The sequence below is a fragment of the Cebus imitator genome, unplaced genomic scaffold, assembly GCF_001604975.1.
Source record: "Cebus imitator isolate Cc_AM_T3 unplaced genomic scaffold, Cebus_imitator-1.0 Scaffold303, whole genome shotgun sequence".
In the NCBI taxonomy this organism is placed as follows: Eukaryota; Metazoa; Chordata; class Mammalia; order Primates; family Cebidae; genus Cebus; species Cebus imitator.
In genome coordinates, this window is record NW_016107618.1 from 353,835 (window position 1) to 371,389 (window position 17,555).

General features: G+C 37.0%; 1 protein-coding gene across 2 annotated transcripts in view; it reads right to left on the reverse strand.

Annotated features, from left to right (window-relative positions):
- Positions 1-17,555, reverse strand: part of NAA15 (N-alpha-acetyltransferase 15, NatA auxiliary subunit) — a 98,183-nt gene that overhangs the window by 15,825 nt on the left and 64,803 nt on the right. For both annotated transcript variants that reach the window (XM_017502865.1, XM_017502866.1), the window contains exons 12-15: positions 16,335-16,487; positions 15,319-15,447; positions 14,011-14,224; positions 3,603-3,796 (exon numbers count right to left, since the gene is read on the reverse strand). In XM_017502865.1, the coding sequence (XP_017358354.1) occupies positions 3,603-3,796; positions 14,011-14,224; positions 15,319-15,447; positions 16,335-16,487 (690 nt within the window). The remainder of the gene's footprint in view (positions 1-3,602; positions 3,797-14,010; positions 14,225-15,318; positions 15,448-16,334; positions 16,488-17,555) is intronic.

Sequence of the window (17,555 nt, forward strand, 5' to 3'; positions counted from 1 at the left end):
AAAAAAAAAAAAAAAAAAAAGAATTAACCACCATTATACATATTATTCTGTGTCTCCCTTAAAGAAAAAATTACATCCAGTAATGAAGAGTTGAATTCACCTAGGTTAAATGCATATAGGATGAGACTGGACTGCACTTACAGGCAATTTGACACTTGTAAGGGCAATTTTAATCATATGCAATTTTTAAATTTATAAACTGACTTGAAATCTAATCCTCATGTTAAGATATATTATAAAGGAGTATATCTCTCTAGCATAAAAACTCCCAGCACAGCAACAAAAAGTTTAACATGATTAAATTTTTTACTGTACTAAGAAATCATAGTCTATGGAAGGGAAGTGTAGATACAATGGGGAAAAAATGCTAGGCGGGGTGCAGTGGCTCACACCTGTAATCTCAGCACTTTGGGAGGCCAAAGCCGGCAGATCACCTGAAGTCAGGAGTTCAAGACCAGCCTGGCCAATATGGTGATATTCCATCTCTACTAAAAATACAAAACAAAACAATTAGTGGGCATTGTGGCGCATGTCTGTAGTCCAAGCTATTGGGGAGGCTGAGGCAGGAAAATCACTTGAACCTGGGAGGCAGAGGTTGCAGTGAGCCTAGATCATGCTGCTACACTTCAGCCTGGGAAACAGAGTGAGACTTTTGTCTCAAAAAAAAAAAAAAAAAGTGCTGAGTGAAGGCAAGGAGGAACATAAAATGAGTGGTACAAAAGGGCATAAATACCAACTAATGCCTCACAGTAGTTGGAGAATCAAGTGATAGAGCTTCTGCCAAGACCTCATATTTATGCTCCGTTGACTGAATATTGACCTTACTAACTGAACCCCTTCCCAGTTTCCTTTTCTCCTTTACTGGAATTATTGCTAATTTAATAATGCTTTATTTTTATTTTATATACAGTCATGTGCCACATAACTATGTTTCTGGTCAACAATGGACTGCATAAGTGGTTCCATAAGATTATAATGCCCTATTTTTACTGTTACCTTTTCTATGTTTAGAAACACAACTACTTACCATGTATTACAATTGTCTATAGTATTCAGTACAGTAACATGCTATACAGGTTTGTAGCCAAGAAGCATCAGCTATACCATATAGCCTAGGTGTGTAGTAGACTTTACCATCTAGGTTTGTGTATGTACACTCTATGATGTTCACACAACAGTAAAATCACCCAAGCCGGGTGTGATGGCTCACACCTGTAATCCCAGCACTTTGCAAGGCTGAGGTGGGTGGATCCCTTAAGCCCAAGAGTTCAAGACCAGCTTGGGCAACATGGCAGAATCCCATCTCCATAAAAATAAAAATAAAAATAAATTGGCCAGGCATGGTGGCGCGCACCTGTAGTCCCAGCTATTCCGGAGGCTGATGTGAGAGGATCACTTGAGGCCAGGAGGTAGAGGCTACAGTGAGCCAAGATCATGCCACTGCACTCCAGCCTGGGTGACAGAGCGAGACCCTGTCTCAAAAGAAAACAAAAAACAAAACAAAGCAACAAAATCACCCAAGCATGCATTTATCAGAATGTATCCCCGTTAAATGATGCATGACTGTATATTATCCTGAACTGGTGACACTAAATTTGCAATTTAACACATAGAAGAAAGCTGAAACACAAGATCACCAAAAAAGGGGGGAGTGGGGACGGAGACTCTATAGACTGTAGAGCCAGACTTGGCAGGCAGCTTTTAAAATAACCTACAAAGTCACTCCTAGTTATGATGGGTTGGTATAATTTGACATTGTCATCACATTGGACATCTTGGTAAATATAGATGCTTTTAGAAAGGGGCATCTTGGAGGAAGTTAGCTGAGGAATAAAAGGGTCTTATGTACCTAATAGGTGAGAATATGTACTGAGGAGCAGTCCATGAAAAAGGGTGCCTTCCACTAAGCTTCCTACCAAAGCAGGCAGAAGCACCTTTTGTAGCCATTGCTTGCTCTGAGACTCTATAATCCTGACTACCAATAATTAGACCACAGGTTGTTACCTAGCCTGAAGGCAATCATGACAGCCTGGACACAAGGAAAACCTAAGTTTTTAAGGAAACCTAGTACAAGAATTCTGCTCCGTAGGTATACTCTTTATTAAATAGTAACTAAATAATCAAAAGAAATGCTTCCTCTCCTTAAGAAATATATGAAACCATGAAGAGTTATAAAGAAAAATGTCATTAAGGAAACTCATGGGATAAAGGGAAAAGCAAATAGACAAAGTGATGATGGCAGCAGGCGGGCAATGAAGGTGGTAAAAGTAGTAGTAATAAAGAAAGTGGAGGCATAAAGATGGAAGGTCTAAAGTTTAAGTTATGCCCTGAATAACTGAAATTCTCCAAGAGGTTTAAAAGGTCCATTTTCTATGCCTTCTTGCTTCCCTGGGTAGTCTTCCAATAAACGTCCAACAATAAAAAGGTATTGTGTTTGTTCCTAGTAGGTATGGAACTATTTGTAAAAAAGATATCCATGTATCTTTGTGAAATCCAACTGGATTTTGCTTGTGCGTGTATGTGCACGTGCACGCGCATGCTATTTTTCTTTTTTTTAAGAGACAGAGTCTTGCTATATCTCCCAGGCTGGAGTGCAATGGCTAGTCTCAGGCATGATCATAGCTCACAGTGTACTGCAGCCTTGAACTCCAAGACTCAAGTGATCCTCCCACCTCAGCCTCCTACATAGTTGGAACTACAGGCAGGTGGCTGTATTTCTCATAGCAATATTACTATGTCTACGTGATATTAGTGTCCACCTGCTCTGGTGGACAGAATTCTAAGCATATTCTCCAATTCCATGTGTTTGGTATTTTAATTTTGCTTGGTTATAAAGCAGTAAGGAGATGATTTGGAGCCTTTTCTTACTAGTGAGGCAAAAATTGAAGTCTGGGCCGATTGCTTACTATATTGCTTTAATATAACAAATTACGCAACTATTTTCATACAAAGTAGGAAGATGTCTAGGGTCAAAAGAAAGGACACGGGAATGTTATTAATCAAAATGGTTCATGTGACAACAAATATCTTGGTTTCAACTTAACAGTTAAAACCAGCAGGTCAGATTTTGCCTGGGGAAAATATTTATGACCTTATGCTAGAAAAAAAATAATGTAAACTGACAACATAGGTAAGTGGGAGATACATATATAGTCCTCAGTTTATAACAAACTCTATTTAGCCTAGACATAAAAACTTGCATATTACCACTTGTAACAGACACTAGATGCTTTACATATATATTTTCTCTGGCCCTAAATAAGGATTTTCTTAGTTCCATTTTATAGATGAGAAAACCATCAGAGAGGTTAGACAAAGTGTCCAAGGGCGCACAGTGAAAATATAAGAGGTAATATCTGAACCCAGATCAGAATGACTCAAAAGCCAAAATTTTTCCACCATACTATACTACATGACTTTGGAACAGGATTATTATTTCAAGCTTTAAACATGAAACAAGATCAGAAAGAAAAAATACTAAAAAATAAAATCATTTTTGGCTCTAAAATCTATAATCGCATTGGTCAAATAAGACAGTATAAAAATGACAACAGCTGGTTATAAAATTTCACTCAATTTTGCTAAACACTATTATTAAGTACCTTGGCCAGTTTCTCTGGAATAAGTTCTTCTTTTGGACCTCCAATTTCCTCATCATCATCATCCTTCTTCTTTTTCTGATTTCTCTGCTGCTTTTCTTTTTCTGCATTTTTTTTCTCTTCTTCTATCTGGGCTTTCTTTTGAGCTCTTCTTTGTTTATTACGTAGCTTCTTTAGCTCTTTGTCAGACATGTTTGCTGTAGGCAATAATTAATAAAATTAACAAGTATGTTAATCAGATTAGTAATTATTATTATTTAACATTACCAAACTCCTATTAAAAAATATTGCATGAGGCTGGGCACAGTGTCTCATGCCTGTAATCCCAGCACTTTGGGAGGCCGAGGCAGACAGATCACCTGAGGTCAGGAGTTTAAGACCAGTCTGGTCAACATGGTGAAACCCTGCCTGTACTAAAAATACAAAAATTAGCTGAGCATGGTGGTGCACACCTGTAATCCCTGCCTACTCAGGAGGCTGAGGCAGCAGAATTGCTTCAACCCAGGAGACGGAGGCTGCAGTGAACCGAGATCACACCACTGCATTCCAGCCTGGGCAACAAGAGCAAAACTCTGTCTCAAAAAAACAAACAAACAAAAATACTGCATGGTATGGATGTAAACATCCCTATATGCACCTAGCCTTTTAACGGTGCAACATCAGATACCAAACAATGGAACAAATTCAAAAACTTTTTTGAAACTGCATGGGGTATACATGTAAACAAATGACCACAGCAAAACATACAAGTTAAACATCAATATTAAACTATTTGCAGTCTATGAATAAAACAAACTATTGCATATCGCAAGTCTCTGTGGCTTCAGAGGACTATGCTCTCTTAGTTATGTCTTCTCTAACCTGGCCAAACAATTATTCATTCTCTCTGTGCTGCCACTACAGCTAATACATTTTGCTTGTCACAATAGTTTGTTTATACAGCTGTCTCTCTTTTAAACTATGAGCTCTTTGGTAAAGGAGATCCCGTCTCATTTGTAACTTTTTTATTTTCAGGGCCTAGCAGCCTGCCAAAACATACAGATAACACTCAAATATTTGTTAACAGAATAAATGAATAACTCTATAGTAAATTAAAAATTTAATATTGAAAATTAACAATATCCCTAGAACTATAAACCCCTGAATGTCTCAAAAGACTGGAAATCACTAACAAATATGCTACAATATAGTGAAAAATTTATATTGTTTTGATTTCAAAGAACAAATTTGAAAGCTACAGGTTCATCCAGTATTTATTTGGATAACATCTGTTAATATTGAGAAATGAAAAAAGCCATTCCAAAATACAGTACCACTGTGATTTCAACATATGCCCACAAGTTCTACCTTTCAAAAGGCAGACCCTATTTCCCCTTCCCCTTAAATGTGGACTATATTTAGTGATTCATGTGTAAGGAATAACATGTACTATACACCACAGTATGTAACATTAATATAGGGGCAAAAAAGGACTACAGGTTCCTCCTTACTTTCTTTTGGATCATTCAGAGGAAGCTAGGTCCTATATTATAAGGAAACTCAATCAGTCTTACGGAAAGACCAATGTGTGGCAAAGAACTGATGTCTCTGGCCATGAGAGTAAGCCATCATGGAAGGAGATCCTCCAAGTTGATCCTTCAGATGCTCCAGCTGGCAACTTTGTTTTTTAATTTTAAAATATAAATAGAGACAGGGCCTCACTAATGTTGATGAGGCTGGTCTCGAACTCCTAGACTCAAGCAAACCACATGCCTCAGCTTCCCAAAGCATCAGGACTACAGGAATGAACCACCATGCCCGGCCAACATCTTGATTTCAACCTCCTGAGAGACCCAGAGTCTTCAGGAACATACAGCCGAGTGACTTCTGTTCCTGACACATGGTAACTGTCAGATAATAAATGGTTGCTATTTAAAGCTGCTTTGTTTTTGAGTAATTTGTTTTGCAGCAATAAACAACATAGATTTTGGTACCTGAACATGAGATACTGCTATAACAAAAACCTAAAATGTGGGAGTAACTTTGGAACCAGGGAGTGGCAAAAGATGGACAGACTTTGAGTAGGGCTTTAGTGGAAGTTTAAAGAACCTTGGACTATTCATGTAACTCTAGACTTGGAAAAGGCTGCAGGTGAGTCCTTAAAATGAAGTGAAGGCTATGTTACAGCCACAAAGTAGCAGAAAGTTTGGCAACAGTGTTATAAAATGAACTCAGAGAGCTAACTAAGGGGATTTTCAGGCAAAGTGCCCAAGAGAAGTGCAAGAGGAGAAAGAAACTAAAGAAAGGAGAGGAACTTGATGATTTTGAAAACTCTCAGCCTCCCCAGAAATGGCTTGCTAGGCAAAGATCAAATCCAGGCAATTGTCAGGAAAATATGTCAAGAGAAAAGGCAAAGGGCTTGGCATTACAATCTTTTGTTAAGATCTAGAACTCAAAATATGGTGGTGTCTCACTACTTAGTCTGAAGAAAGGCTCTCTCTATGACTCAGATTCTCTCAAACAATAAAACATCTAAGAAACTTAAGGGTGTTCTCCCCCCCCCCCACAGAAGCTCAAGGTACATGTGGATTCCAGTAAGATTCACAAAAGATTCATGATGTTTATTCTATGGGCAGAAATAGTAAATTTGGATGGAAAAGAACAGAGACAGCACAAAATGAAAAGAGGCCTTCAGACTCTCAAAATTTTACTGGCCAGAAGAATATGGAAGAACTACTCAATTGCAAACAATTGTTAACTTCCAAAAGAAAAAAGGTAATTCGGAAAGTGGAACCAGGAACCCAGAGGGCAGGGTCGAGAGCCACAGAAAATTATTCCAGTCTTGGGTCCTAATCAAAGAACTATTAAGCCATGGACTTTAGAATGGATGTGGTAACACTCCTGTGTGCCTCCTAAGAATGTCTACAGTGATTGTCCTATGTGTGCGTCATTTTATATTGGGTATGTAGTTGATAGTTAACTTGCAATTTTAGTTCACAGGATTTTATATTAAAAGAACTATAATTGAAAAGCCACACTTAAGGTTAAAAAAAATTTTTTTTTAAACCCTATGCTCAAGGAGGTGTTTCAGCACCTGAACCTGATATACGTGACAAGATTCTGAACTTTAAGCTAATGTTATAATAAGATAAATCTTCTGAAGGCCTTGGAAAGGCTAACTATATTTTCCATATAAGAATAATGTAAGCTGGGCATGGTGGCTCATGCTTGTAATCCCAGCACTTTTGTAGTCTGAGGCAGGAGGATCACTTGACCTCAGGAGTTTGAGAACTGGCAGTGCAACACAGCAAGATCCCACCTTTACAAAAAACTTAAAATTTGGGCATGGTGGCATGTGCCTGTAGTCCTACCTACGTGGTAGGCTGAGGTGGGGGAAATAGTTGAGCCCAGGAGTATGAGGCTGTAATGAGCTATGACTGAGTCACTGCACTGTACTCCAGCCTGGAAGGTAAAGTGAGACCCTATCTCAAAAATTAAAAACAAACACACACCAAAAATGATAATGTAAATAATTTGTAAACAAAATGCAGACCATGGCAGTTAAAATTATGTCTACAAATTCTTCAGCTCTCCTCCCCTCAAATGTAGGTTGTGCTTGGTGACTCTCTTCTGACCAATTAGAATGTGAAGGAAGTAATGGTATGACGTCAGGAAAAGAGAACACTAAAAAGGTGTTGTTGCTTCTTCCTTTCTCTCTGTCATCATTAGCTACCATGTCTTCAGAAATTTTAGAATCTCTACGGAGACCTTGCCAACAGCCAGGTTGAGTGAGCCAACTAGGAAATGGATCCTTTCAATCCTAGCCAAGTATTCTAATGGTTGCAGGCCCATCCAAATTCTCAACTACAACTTCCTAAGAGATCCTGAGCCAGAGTCACTTAGACACTTCTGAATTCCTGACCCAAAAAAGGGTTATTTTAAGCTGCTAAATTTAGGGATTAATTTATTATGCAGCAATAGATAACATATAGCCAACGAAAACAAATGCTTTATCTGTTTCTCTTTAGTGTACTTGAGTAAGTACACTAAAAACAAAATGCAAAAAAAATATTCCTAAAAGACCAAAAAATTACATTCTGGAAACACAATACTATAAATGGATGGCAACATAAGCAGTGACCTTTTTAATGACTGGTAAAATAATTGCTACCACTTGCATCCTTGCTACATGATAGATATAACGCATACCTTATATTTTCTTTTTCTTTCTTTCTTTCTTTTCTTTGAGATAGGGTCTCACTTTGTCATCCAGGCTGGAGTGCAGGGGTAATCATGGTTCACTGCAGCTCTCACTACCAGGGCTCAAATGATCCTTCCATATCTACCTCCTGAATAGCTAGAACTATTATAGCTAGAACAGACGCTCACCACCATGCCTGTTTTTGTTGTTCCTGTTTGTATTTGCAGAGACAGAGTTTTACTATGTTGCCCAGGCTGGTCTCGGACTCCTGGACTCAAACGATCCACCTGCCTTGGCCTCCAAAAGTGCTGGGATTACAGGTGTGTGCCATGGCACCCAGCCCATACCCCATACATTGTATTTCGTTTGACAACCTCATGAATTAGAGAATAATATTTTATTTATACAAATTTCAGAGGTTTCAGAGGAGGTTTCAGAGGAAAATAACTCAAAGTGATGGTAAAATGTAGAACAAGGATGTAAATCTACTTCACTTGGACTCCAAAGTCTAGGCTTCCTCTATGCTATACTAAACTTCAGGTGATTAAAAATCCAAATGTACGTGGGCGTGGTGGCTCACGCCAGTAATCCAAGCACTTTGGGAGGCTGAGGCAGGTGGATCACCTAAGGTCCAGAGTTCAAGAACAGCCTGGCCAACATGGTGAAACCCCATCTACTAAAAACAAAACTTTGCTGGGCGTGGTCGTATGTGCCTGTAATCCCAGCTACCCGGTAGGCTGAGGCAGTAGAATTGATGGAACCCGAAAAGTGGAGGCTGCAGTGAGCCAAGATCACGCCACTGCACTCCAGCCTGGGGTGACAAAGTGAGACTCTGTGTCACCACCAACAACAACAACAAAAAAAAGCCAAATGTAAAAATTACAAAACGATACTCCAAAGTCTAAGGCCTTTTCTACTGTGTCATACCAAACAAAAGTCAGCAAACATTTTTCTGTAATGAACCAGATGCTTAGTAATTTCAACATTGTAAGCCACAGGTCTCCGTTGAAATTAACTTAGCTACTATAGCACAATAGCAGCCGTAGAGAATATGAAAACCAATGGGCTTGGTTTTGTTTATTCCAATAAAATTTTATTTACCAAAACAGACTGCACTATGGATTTAACCTAAGAGCTGCACTTTCGGCACTATTCTATACTGCATGCCTTAAAAGGTCTCGTGTCAGTTCACCGTAGAACTGCCACAAAAAAAGAGAGAAAACAACCACCACATATGTAATTAATGAAGAATTAATAACAATTCGAATCCTGTTTCACCTGACTTACCAGCACTAATTATCTAGAGAAGTGCTATAATTCTCTACTTTACATATATTAGCTATTACTTCCATTAGCATAAATAAGAGGCTCAGAATTTTAGCTTAGGGCCGGGTGCAGTGGCTCATGCCTGTAATTCCAGCACTTTGGGAGGCCAAGGCAGGAGGACTGCTTGAACTGGGGAGTTCAGGACGAGCCTGGGCAACACAGGGAGAACTCCATCTCTACCCCCACAAAAAATGTTTTTTAAAATTATTCATTCTGCTCTAGAACAAAAAATAAAGAAAAAATAAAAAAGAAATTAGCCAAGTGTAGTGATATGTGTCTATTGTCCCAGCTAATAAGGAGGCTGAGGTGCACAGATCACTTGAGCCTGGGAGGTTAAGGCTGCAGTGAGCTGTTGTCATGCCACTGCACTCCAGCCTGGGCAACACAGCAAGATCCTGTCTCAAAAAAGAAAAAACGATTTTTACCTTAGAAGAAACTAGAGGAAAAGTTTACTCTGCTAGAAGATAATATTGTACCATCTTTTTTTTAAAGTATGTATGTACATATAAACGTATACAGAGAAAACAACATTCGAGCCTAGACAACTTTAACCAGTCAAACTAACATCAACATAGCAAGGCAGAAGAAATCTGGACATATAAAGACTTGAAATGATAAAAATACAAGAAAAGTAACTTCTGAAGAAATAAAGGCTAACTAACAGATGTTTATTATAAATATTAAACTTGCCAGGGGTGGTGGCTCACGCCTATAATTCCAGCACTTTGGGAGGCCGAGGCAGGCAGATCATCTGAGGTCAGGAGTTCGAAACCAGCCCGGCCTACATGGTGAAACTCCGTCTCTACTAAAAATACAAAAATTAGCCAGGCATGGTGGTGGGTGCCTGTAATCCCAGCTACTCTGGAGGCTGTGGCAGGAGAATTGCTTAAACCCAGGAGGAAGAGGCTGCAGTGAGTCGAGACTGCACCACTGCACTCCAGCCTGGGTGACAAGAGTGAAACTCTGTCTCAAAAATAAATTAATAATTAATTAAATTTTACCATCAGAAGTACATACTTCTATAGAAAAAAAGGCAGCAAGTACACTCTTGTTCCTACTAATCACCACCACAACTCTAACCATACAATAAGACATGGGGGAAAAGGTATAAACATTGAAAGAAATAAAACTACTGCCATTTACAGATTAACGTAATGGCCTACATAGAAAATTTTTAAAAATCAACTAAAAAATGACTCAACCTAATATCAGAAACTTTCTGGAAGAGAAGCCAATTCTACCGTGTATACAAAAGCAAAAATCTGCATGTAAAACCACAAAAATTCTAAAGACATAGTGTTAGATTGAGAAAAATGGATCATAATAACAGAAACCTATCTGTGTACTAATGTCAATACCACATAGTTTTAATTATATCTTTAATATATGTTAGACCAAGAAACCATGCCTACAATCTACTACATTATGTTTTCGGAATTTAGCATGATAAAGGTAGCATTTGAAATCAGTGAGGAATACAAAAACCTGTTCAGTAAATATTACTGAAGGGTTAGTACTTTATTTTGGGGAGGAAGGGAGGTGGAAAGCCACCCTCCACCTTACAACATATATAAAAATTAACTCCAGATGTTTAAAGAGCAGAATCTAAAAATTGCAAAGCAGAAGTATTAGAAGAAAAACACAGAAGATATTCATAAATATATTTTAAATTTTTAAGTAGAAAAGGCCTTTCTAAGCAAGACCTAGAAGCCACAAAAAAGACTAAATATTAAAAATTAAAACTTTTGTATGATGAAAGATATTCATCTTAAAGGTTAAAATCTAAGTGAAAAAAAGAAAATATATAATCCACTCCATTAAAAATCTAGAAATTGGCCAAACATAGTGGTTCATGCCTGTAATCCCAACAATCTGGGAGACCAAAGCAGGAGAATCACTTGAGCCAAGGGGTTCAAGACAAGCCTGGGCAACATGGCAAGACCATGTATCTACAAAAATAAATTAGTTGGGTTGGGTGCATGCAGCTACTCAGGAGGCTGAGGTGGGAAGATTGCCTGAACTCAGGAGTTCTAAGGCTGCAGTTAGCTATGATCACATTAGTGGACTCCAGGCTGGGCAACAGAATGAGATCCTGTCTCAAAGCAAAAAAAAACAAACAAAATACAGAAATTGGAAACTAGGTATTTTGCCCAACATGTAAAAATATAAGGAGAGCAATAACTTTTAGAGCTGGTGATAATGTAAAATAAAAGAAATTCTCAATACCATGCTGGTGATAATAAAAGCTGATGAGTCCTTTATCTCAAATTCTTATACCCTTTGACCCACCAATTTCCACTTCTAATAATCCATGCTAAATAAATATGCACATAATTATGTACAAGGACATTTACTATACTACTATAATGGTGAAAAAATTCACAGATTCCTACATAGTCATTAAAATGTTAATGGTGAAAACAATAATTATCATATGCAGACATGGAGCAATACTATTAAATGAGGTAAAAAGTCCAAGTTGCAGAACAATGGGTATGATATAAACCCATTTATGGACTAAAGAACAGTAAAACAAACAAGAAACCCTGCAAAGAACCATCCTGAAATGAATGTGTATATGTACACATAGAACTTTGGAAATTGTAGTTGTGCATAAAGGGAATTGATCCTTTCACGGGGATAATGGTTGAAATGAAGAATGGGTGGGAGAAAAGTGAAAGGGGATCTTCATATTTACTAAGTATATTTCTGTATTGTCTCAGCTTTGAAGAGTTCATTGTACATTATTTGTATAATTTGAAGAAGAAGAGGAGGAAGGCAGAAGAATAAAAAGAAAGAAAAACAAAAGAAGCCAAAGAGTCATAGCTCTCAACTTTAACTGTAAACTGTCCAACAGTTTCTTCTTACTGCAGTTTTCTTCTAAGTTGAAGCAGCACCAACTGGTAGAAAGAGATTCAAGTGATATCTGTACAAGGGCTTCGGTGTGTGACCTTAGAAATTCCAATACTGTCCTTTGGCAACAGGAAGTACAAATTTATGACAAATTAGCAAAATAATTCAAAAGCTCTTTGGCAGGAAGAAGGATATAGAAAGTAGCCAATAATATCCTCAAAAAAAGAATAAGCGGCCGGGCGCGGTGGCTCAAGCCTGTAATCTCAGCACTTTGGGAGGCCGAGACGGATGGATCACGAGGTCAAGAGATCGAGACCATCCTGGTCAACATGGTGAAACCCCGTCTCTACTAAAAATACAAAACATTAGCTGGGCATGGTGGCACNAAAAAAAAAAAAAAAGCTTCTTAATTATTACTTCATTTCATTATTTTCTCGCTAAATAAATTACTGGCTTACTATCAGTTCTTCAAGAGCTTTCATTACTAAATTTTATTTGCAACAAGATAGAGAAGAACCAACTTTATTTTAAGAAGATACTAAAACATATGACTAAAAATTCTCAAGCAAGGCCCAGGAGTTGAGAAGTCAAGAGATAACTTGTAGAATTTACAATTGAATCTTCAGTTTCATCTCATTAACACTGCCAGATACTGATATGTTATACTCAAATGTTAATAGAAATACACATTTCACAGCAAATATAATTACTTTTGGATTACCTAAATACTCTTACACCCCAGTCCCAAGAGAATTACCCGATATGTGTGAATATATATACATTAATGTGTGTGTGTGTGTGTGTACGTGTGTGTGTATACAGATGAATGATCAGATTAGTATGACAATGACAAGTCTCAAAGTAATTAGATTGAGAAATGTACTATACTTGTTATTTCATGTTTTTTGAGTTATCAAATGTCATTTTCCTACATTTAGAATCTATAAAAGTACAGGGAAAAAAAATTCTTGTCAAGTCTCATTCCCTTATAAGAAAATTAAAAAAAAAAAAAAAAAAAGAAAAAAAAAAAAAAAAAATAAAAAAAAAAAAAAAAAAAAAAAGGAATAAGCTCAGAAGAAAAAAGAAAATCAAACATACTTTTTATGCCCCAATTCCTGCAACATTTTTTTTTGCCAAGAGTAAGTCACAAAATTTTGGACATATAATTAATTTATATTTTTCTACATATGAGATCACTCATTATCAGGTTCTTCCCCAAATAGCTGTCTAGGGAAGACTTCTTCCTAGTCATTCTGAGGCCCTGCTATAAAAATAGTACATTAAAAATGGGTCAAATGATAAGTCACTGGGCAATTTTCCTAGCTTTATCCCAAGCTGGTTTTTAATGTTCAAGCAATATTAATTTTTAATAGGTTAATTATAAATTACTATTAAAAAGAGGAATAGGCTAGGAACCGTGGCTCATGCCTGTAATTCCAGCACTTTAGGAGACCAATTCCAGCACTCTGGGAAGCTGAGGCGGGCAGATCACTTGAGGTCAGGAGTTTGAGACCAGCCTGGACAAGATGATGAAACTCAGTTTCCACTAAAAACACAAAATCAGCCAGGCATGGTGGTGGGCACCTGTAATCTTAGCTACTTAGGAGGGTGGGGAAGGAGAATCACTTGAACCTGGGAAGTGGAGGTTGCAGTGAGCCGAGATCACGGCACTGCACTCCAGCCTGGGAGACAGAGTGAGACTCTATCTCAAAAAAATAACTAGTAATACTAATAGCCAACACTTATGTAGAATTATAATACTAATTATATAATTAGCAGTCTAGTTACCTGTAAAATAGCAATTAATAATTTTGGGCAAACCAGCTATTAAATGTAAAATTCATGACATACAAACTTCTTAAATGCTAATGAATAATTACAAATTAAATTCCTGTTTAACTTTGGAAGTAGAAAAGTAAACATTTTTCTTTTGTTTCTTAGAGAACCTTGTATACTATCTTCCCACGTGGTGCTCAAGAAAAATATGTATTACTGAAAAACATAAATACACATACACACACCAGAACACAAGAAGAACTCTAAATATTATACCTGTATCAGCTTCATGTTCTTTATTCTCATCTGTAAGGGGGTTGTCATGAAGCTTCAGATAGATCTCTATAGCAATTCTTGCTGCCTTGAAGTAAAATGGATGCTGCCGAAGTACATCTTCTAGTTTTAATAAGTCCACATATGATCTAAGGGTAATCTTCCTCATACAGTATGTATGAAAGTCAAACTGGTCATCAGTGATTTCTATAAAATGCTAACAAAATTATCTTTTTATTATTATACTGAAGTACAGCAATGGCTAAGAAAACTATAAAATAAAAGCCTTGGAATACTTGTTACTTTGGCATGAAAAAAAACTAGTAAAATAAAAAGAAATAAAGAACTACAATTATTCAACAGGAATATTTTGCATTTCAAATAAGCAAATACAGTTAGCCACTGTGTAGCACAAGATATGGCACACTGCAGGCACTGAATCATTTATTAAAAAGTGAAGCTTTAAAAATATATTTATTCATTATCTCTTCCTTAATTACACTTAAAGCTATTGTGACAATATCAAACATAATTTATTAGCAGACATAGTAGTGCAATAAAGTAGATTCAGATGTTAAACACTTGAGTTTTTATCTTCAGAATAATTTGCAAAGGATTATAGTATGTATTTGGTAACTTTTTTTGAGGATACAAATCTGAATCCTAGGCAATGTGATGCTGGTATGTGGAAAAGAAATCAATTAGCAAGTAAGTCAAGCAACCAGGAACTTAATGCATTTCAACTAACCTTTGGTATTCTATACTTGGCAATATTATAAATGTGTAATTAGTTATAAAAACTATGTTTATCTGTGAAAAACACAAAAAAGAAAACCAACCACTAGTCATGGAAATTAGTCAAAAGTGAAGAGGATTAAGAAAACAATGGTTTTATCGAAAAACATGAAATTACATAAGCTATAGAAGGAATATTGTGAAAAGTCTTTAACATTTATATCTTACCAAAGGTATATGGTCATCAATATACTCTACAAAAAACAGCGTCCTAGGAGTACCTTAATGAGCTTTCTTTGTACTACTGAAGAGGCAGCAGCAATTTGAAAGATTCAAAAATCAATAAAAACAGCCAAGATACAAAATTTCCATAAAGTTTTTAAAAAGAATCCTTACAGAAATAATAGACAATAGAGATGCTGACTGAAAATGTAGTCTATATATTTCCAACATAAAAACTGAAAAAAGTGAACACTGATTTTAAAAAGCAACTATTATGAATGATAAAAAACTATAAAATTTGTCCAAAACCATCAACAGAATAAAACAAGAAACTTTTATGTAGAAAGTACTTACTCTCTCAATCTCATGACATTTCTTAAGTGCTTCACCAAATTTATTCATTGCTTTATAAGCCTGGGCACATTCTGTTTGGAACCACATACACTGCATTTCATTCAAATTCTCTACTGCTGATGTTCCTTCCTATACAAAAATCAAAAATATTCAAAATCATTTTTTATCCGACATCACTCTACCACAGGATTTAAAAAAAAAAAAAAAAAAAATTTTCTGTTGAATTTAACTCTTTAAAATTTTTTTTTTTTTTTTTTTTTTTTTTTTTTTTTTTTTGGTTTTGTTTTTTGGGATGGAGTTTCGCTCTTGTTACCCAGGCTGGAGTGCAATGGCGCGATCTCGGCTCACCGCAACCTCCGCCTCCTGGGTTCAGGCAATTCTCCTGCCTCAGCCTCCTGAGTAGCTGGGATTACAGGCACGCGCCACCATGCCCAGCTAATTTTTTGTATTTTTAATAGAGACGGGGTTTCACCATGTTGACCAGGATGGTCTCGATCTCTTGACCTCGTGATCCACCCGCCTCGGCCTCCCAAAGTGCTGGGATTACAGGCTTGAGCCACCGCGCCCGGCTCAAAATTTTTTTTAAAACATTCTTAGAGTAAAAGAGAATAGTTAACATGTGAAAGCAATTGAAATTCTCTAACCACTAAAAATAATTTGTAGTTCACAAGTAATTAAACAAACGGTCTACATAATTGAGGGTAGAGATTAACTTAAGAATACCAACACAGAGCAGGTATTCAATAAATATTAGTTAGTTCCCTTGGCCCCTAAAAAATTCATCTAAAATGCATCAATATAAACCAGTTTCAAAGTCCATTGCACAACCCTCTAAAAGGAAAATACTTTATACCAATGTTGACTCCAGTGTCTTCTGGTTTAGGGATTTAATTAAAATCTTGGCTATTTTGGTGTTGAAAATACTAAAAATAAACTTTGAAAAATAAGCATGGTATACAAGTATGAACTGGTTCATGTCTTCTGTATTGATAATTAAGAACACTAGCTGTACAAACCCTCGTAAACTTTGAGCACATTTCTTCAGCTTCTTTAATCAGATTGGCTTTTAGCATATATTTTGCACATTTGGAGTTGATAAATCTGTCTGCTGTGTCCAAGGCCTGGGCCTCATCCATCCACCTTGCAGCTTCTTTAATATTTCCAGCGTGCTTAAAAGGTACAAAAGCAAAATAAACCGTTTAGTATGCTAAGTTTACTGTGGCAGGTAATTCATTACCTGTTGATAAATAATTTAAAAACAAAAGTAAAGGCATTCTTCTGACTCTTCGATGCTAGTCAACATAGAAGAATGCATTCTTCCATAATATAAGTTCTGATTCCTTTTTCCAGCCATCAAGAATATAAGCTGTCTAACAATAAAGACTTATTTTAACAGTTTTGTCTACTGTTATATCTCCATTGCCTAAAAAAACTGCCTGGCACATAGTAAAAATACTCAAAAATAATTGTTAACAAATAAGACCAGGTGCAATGGCTCATGCCTGTAATCCCAGCATTTTGGGAGGCTGAGGCAGGTGGATTACCTGAGATCAGGAATTTGAGTCCAGCCTGGCCAACATGGTGAAACCTCATCTCTACTAAAAATACAAAAATTAACTGGGCACAGTGGTGCGTGCCCATAATTTGGGAATTGCTTGAGCCCAGGAGATGGAGGTGGCAGTGAACTAAAATCATGCCACTGCACTCTCCACCTCCATAAAAAGGAATAAATAATAATAGAAATGTTTAAGTCAAAACATAATTCAATGTGAAAGTCATAAAAGGCAAATGGATGGCCAAAGCTCTACCTTAAAGGAACCATGTAAATATTACTCATTAGGACCATTAGTAGACATTCCCCAATGATCCTCATTCTAAGTTACCTAACTAGCCCATTTGGCAAAGCCTCAAAAACCAATGAGCCACAATCTGCCTTTTAAAAGTGCTTCTTTAGCTGGGTGAGGTGGCTCATGCCTATAATCTCAGCACTCTGGGAGGCTGAAGAGGGTGGATCACTTGAGGCAGGAGTTCAAGACCAGTCTGGCCAATATGGCAAAACTTCATCTCTACAAATAACACAAAAATTAGCTGGGTGTGGTGGTGCACACCTATAATTCCAGCTACCATTCTGGAGGCTGAGGCATGAGAATTGCTTCAACCCAGGAGGCAGATGTTGCAGTGAGCCAAGACTGTGCCGCTGCACTCCAGCCAGGGTACACTCTCTCTCAAAAAAAAAA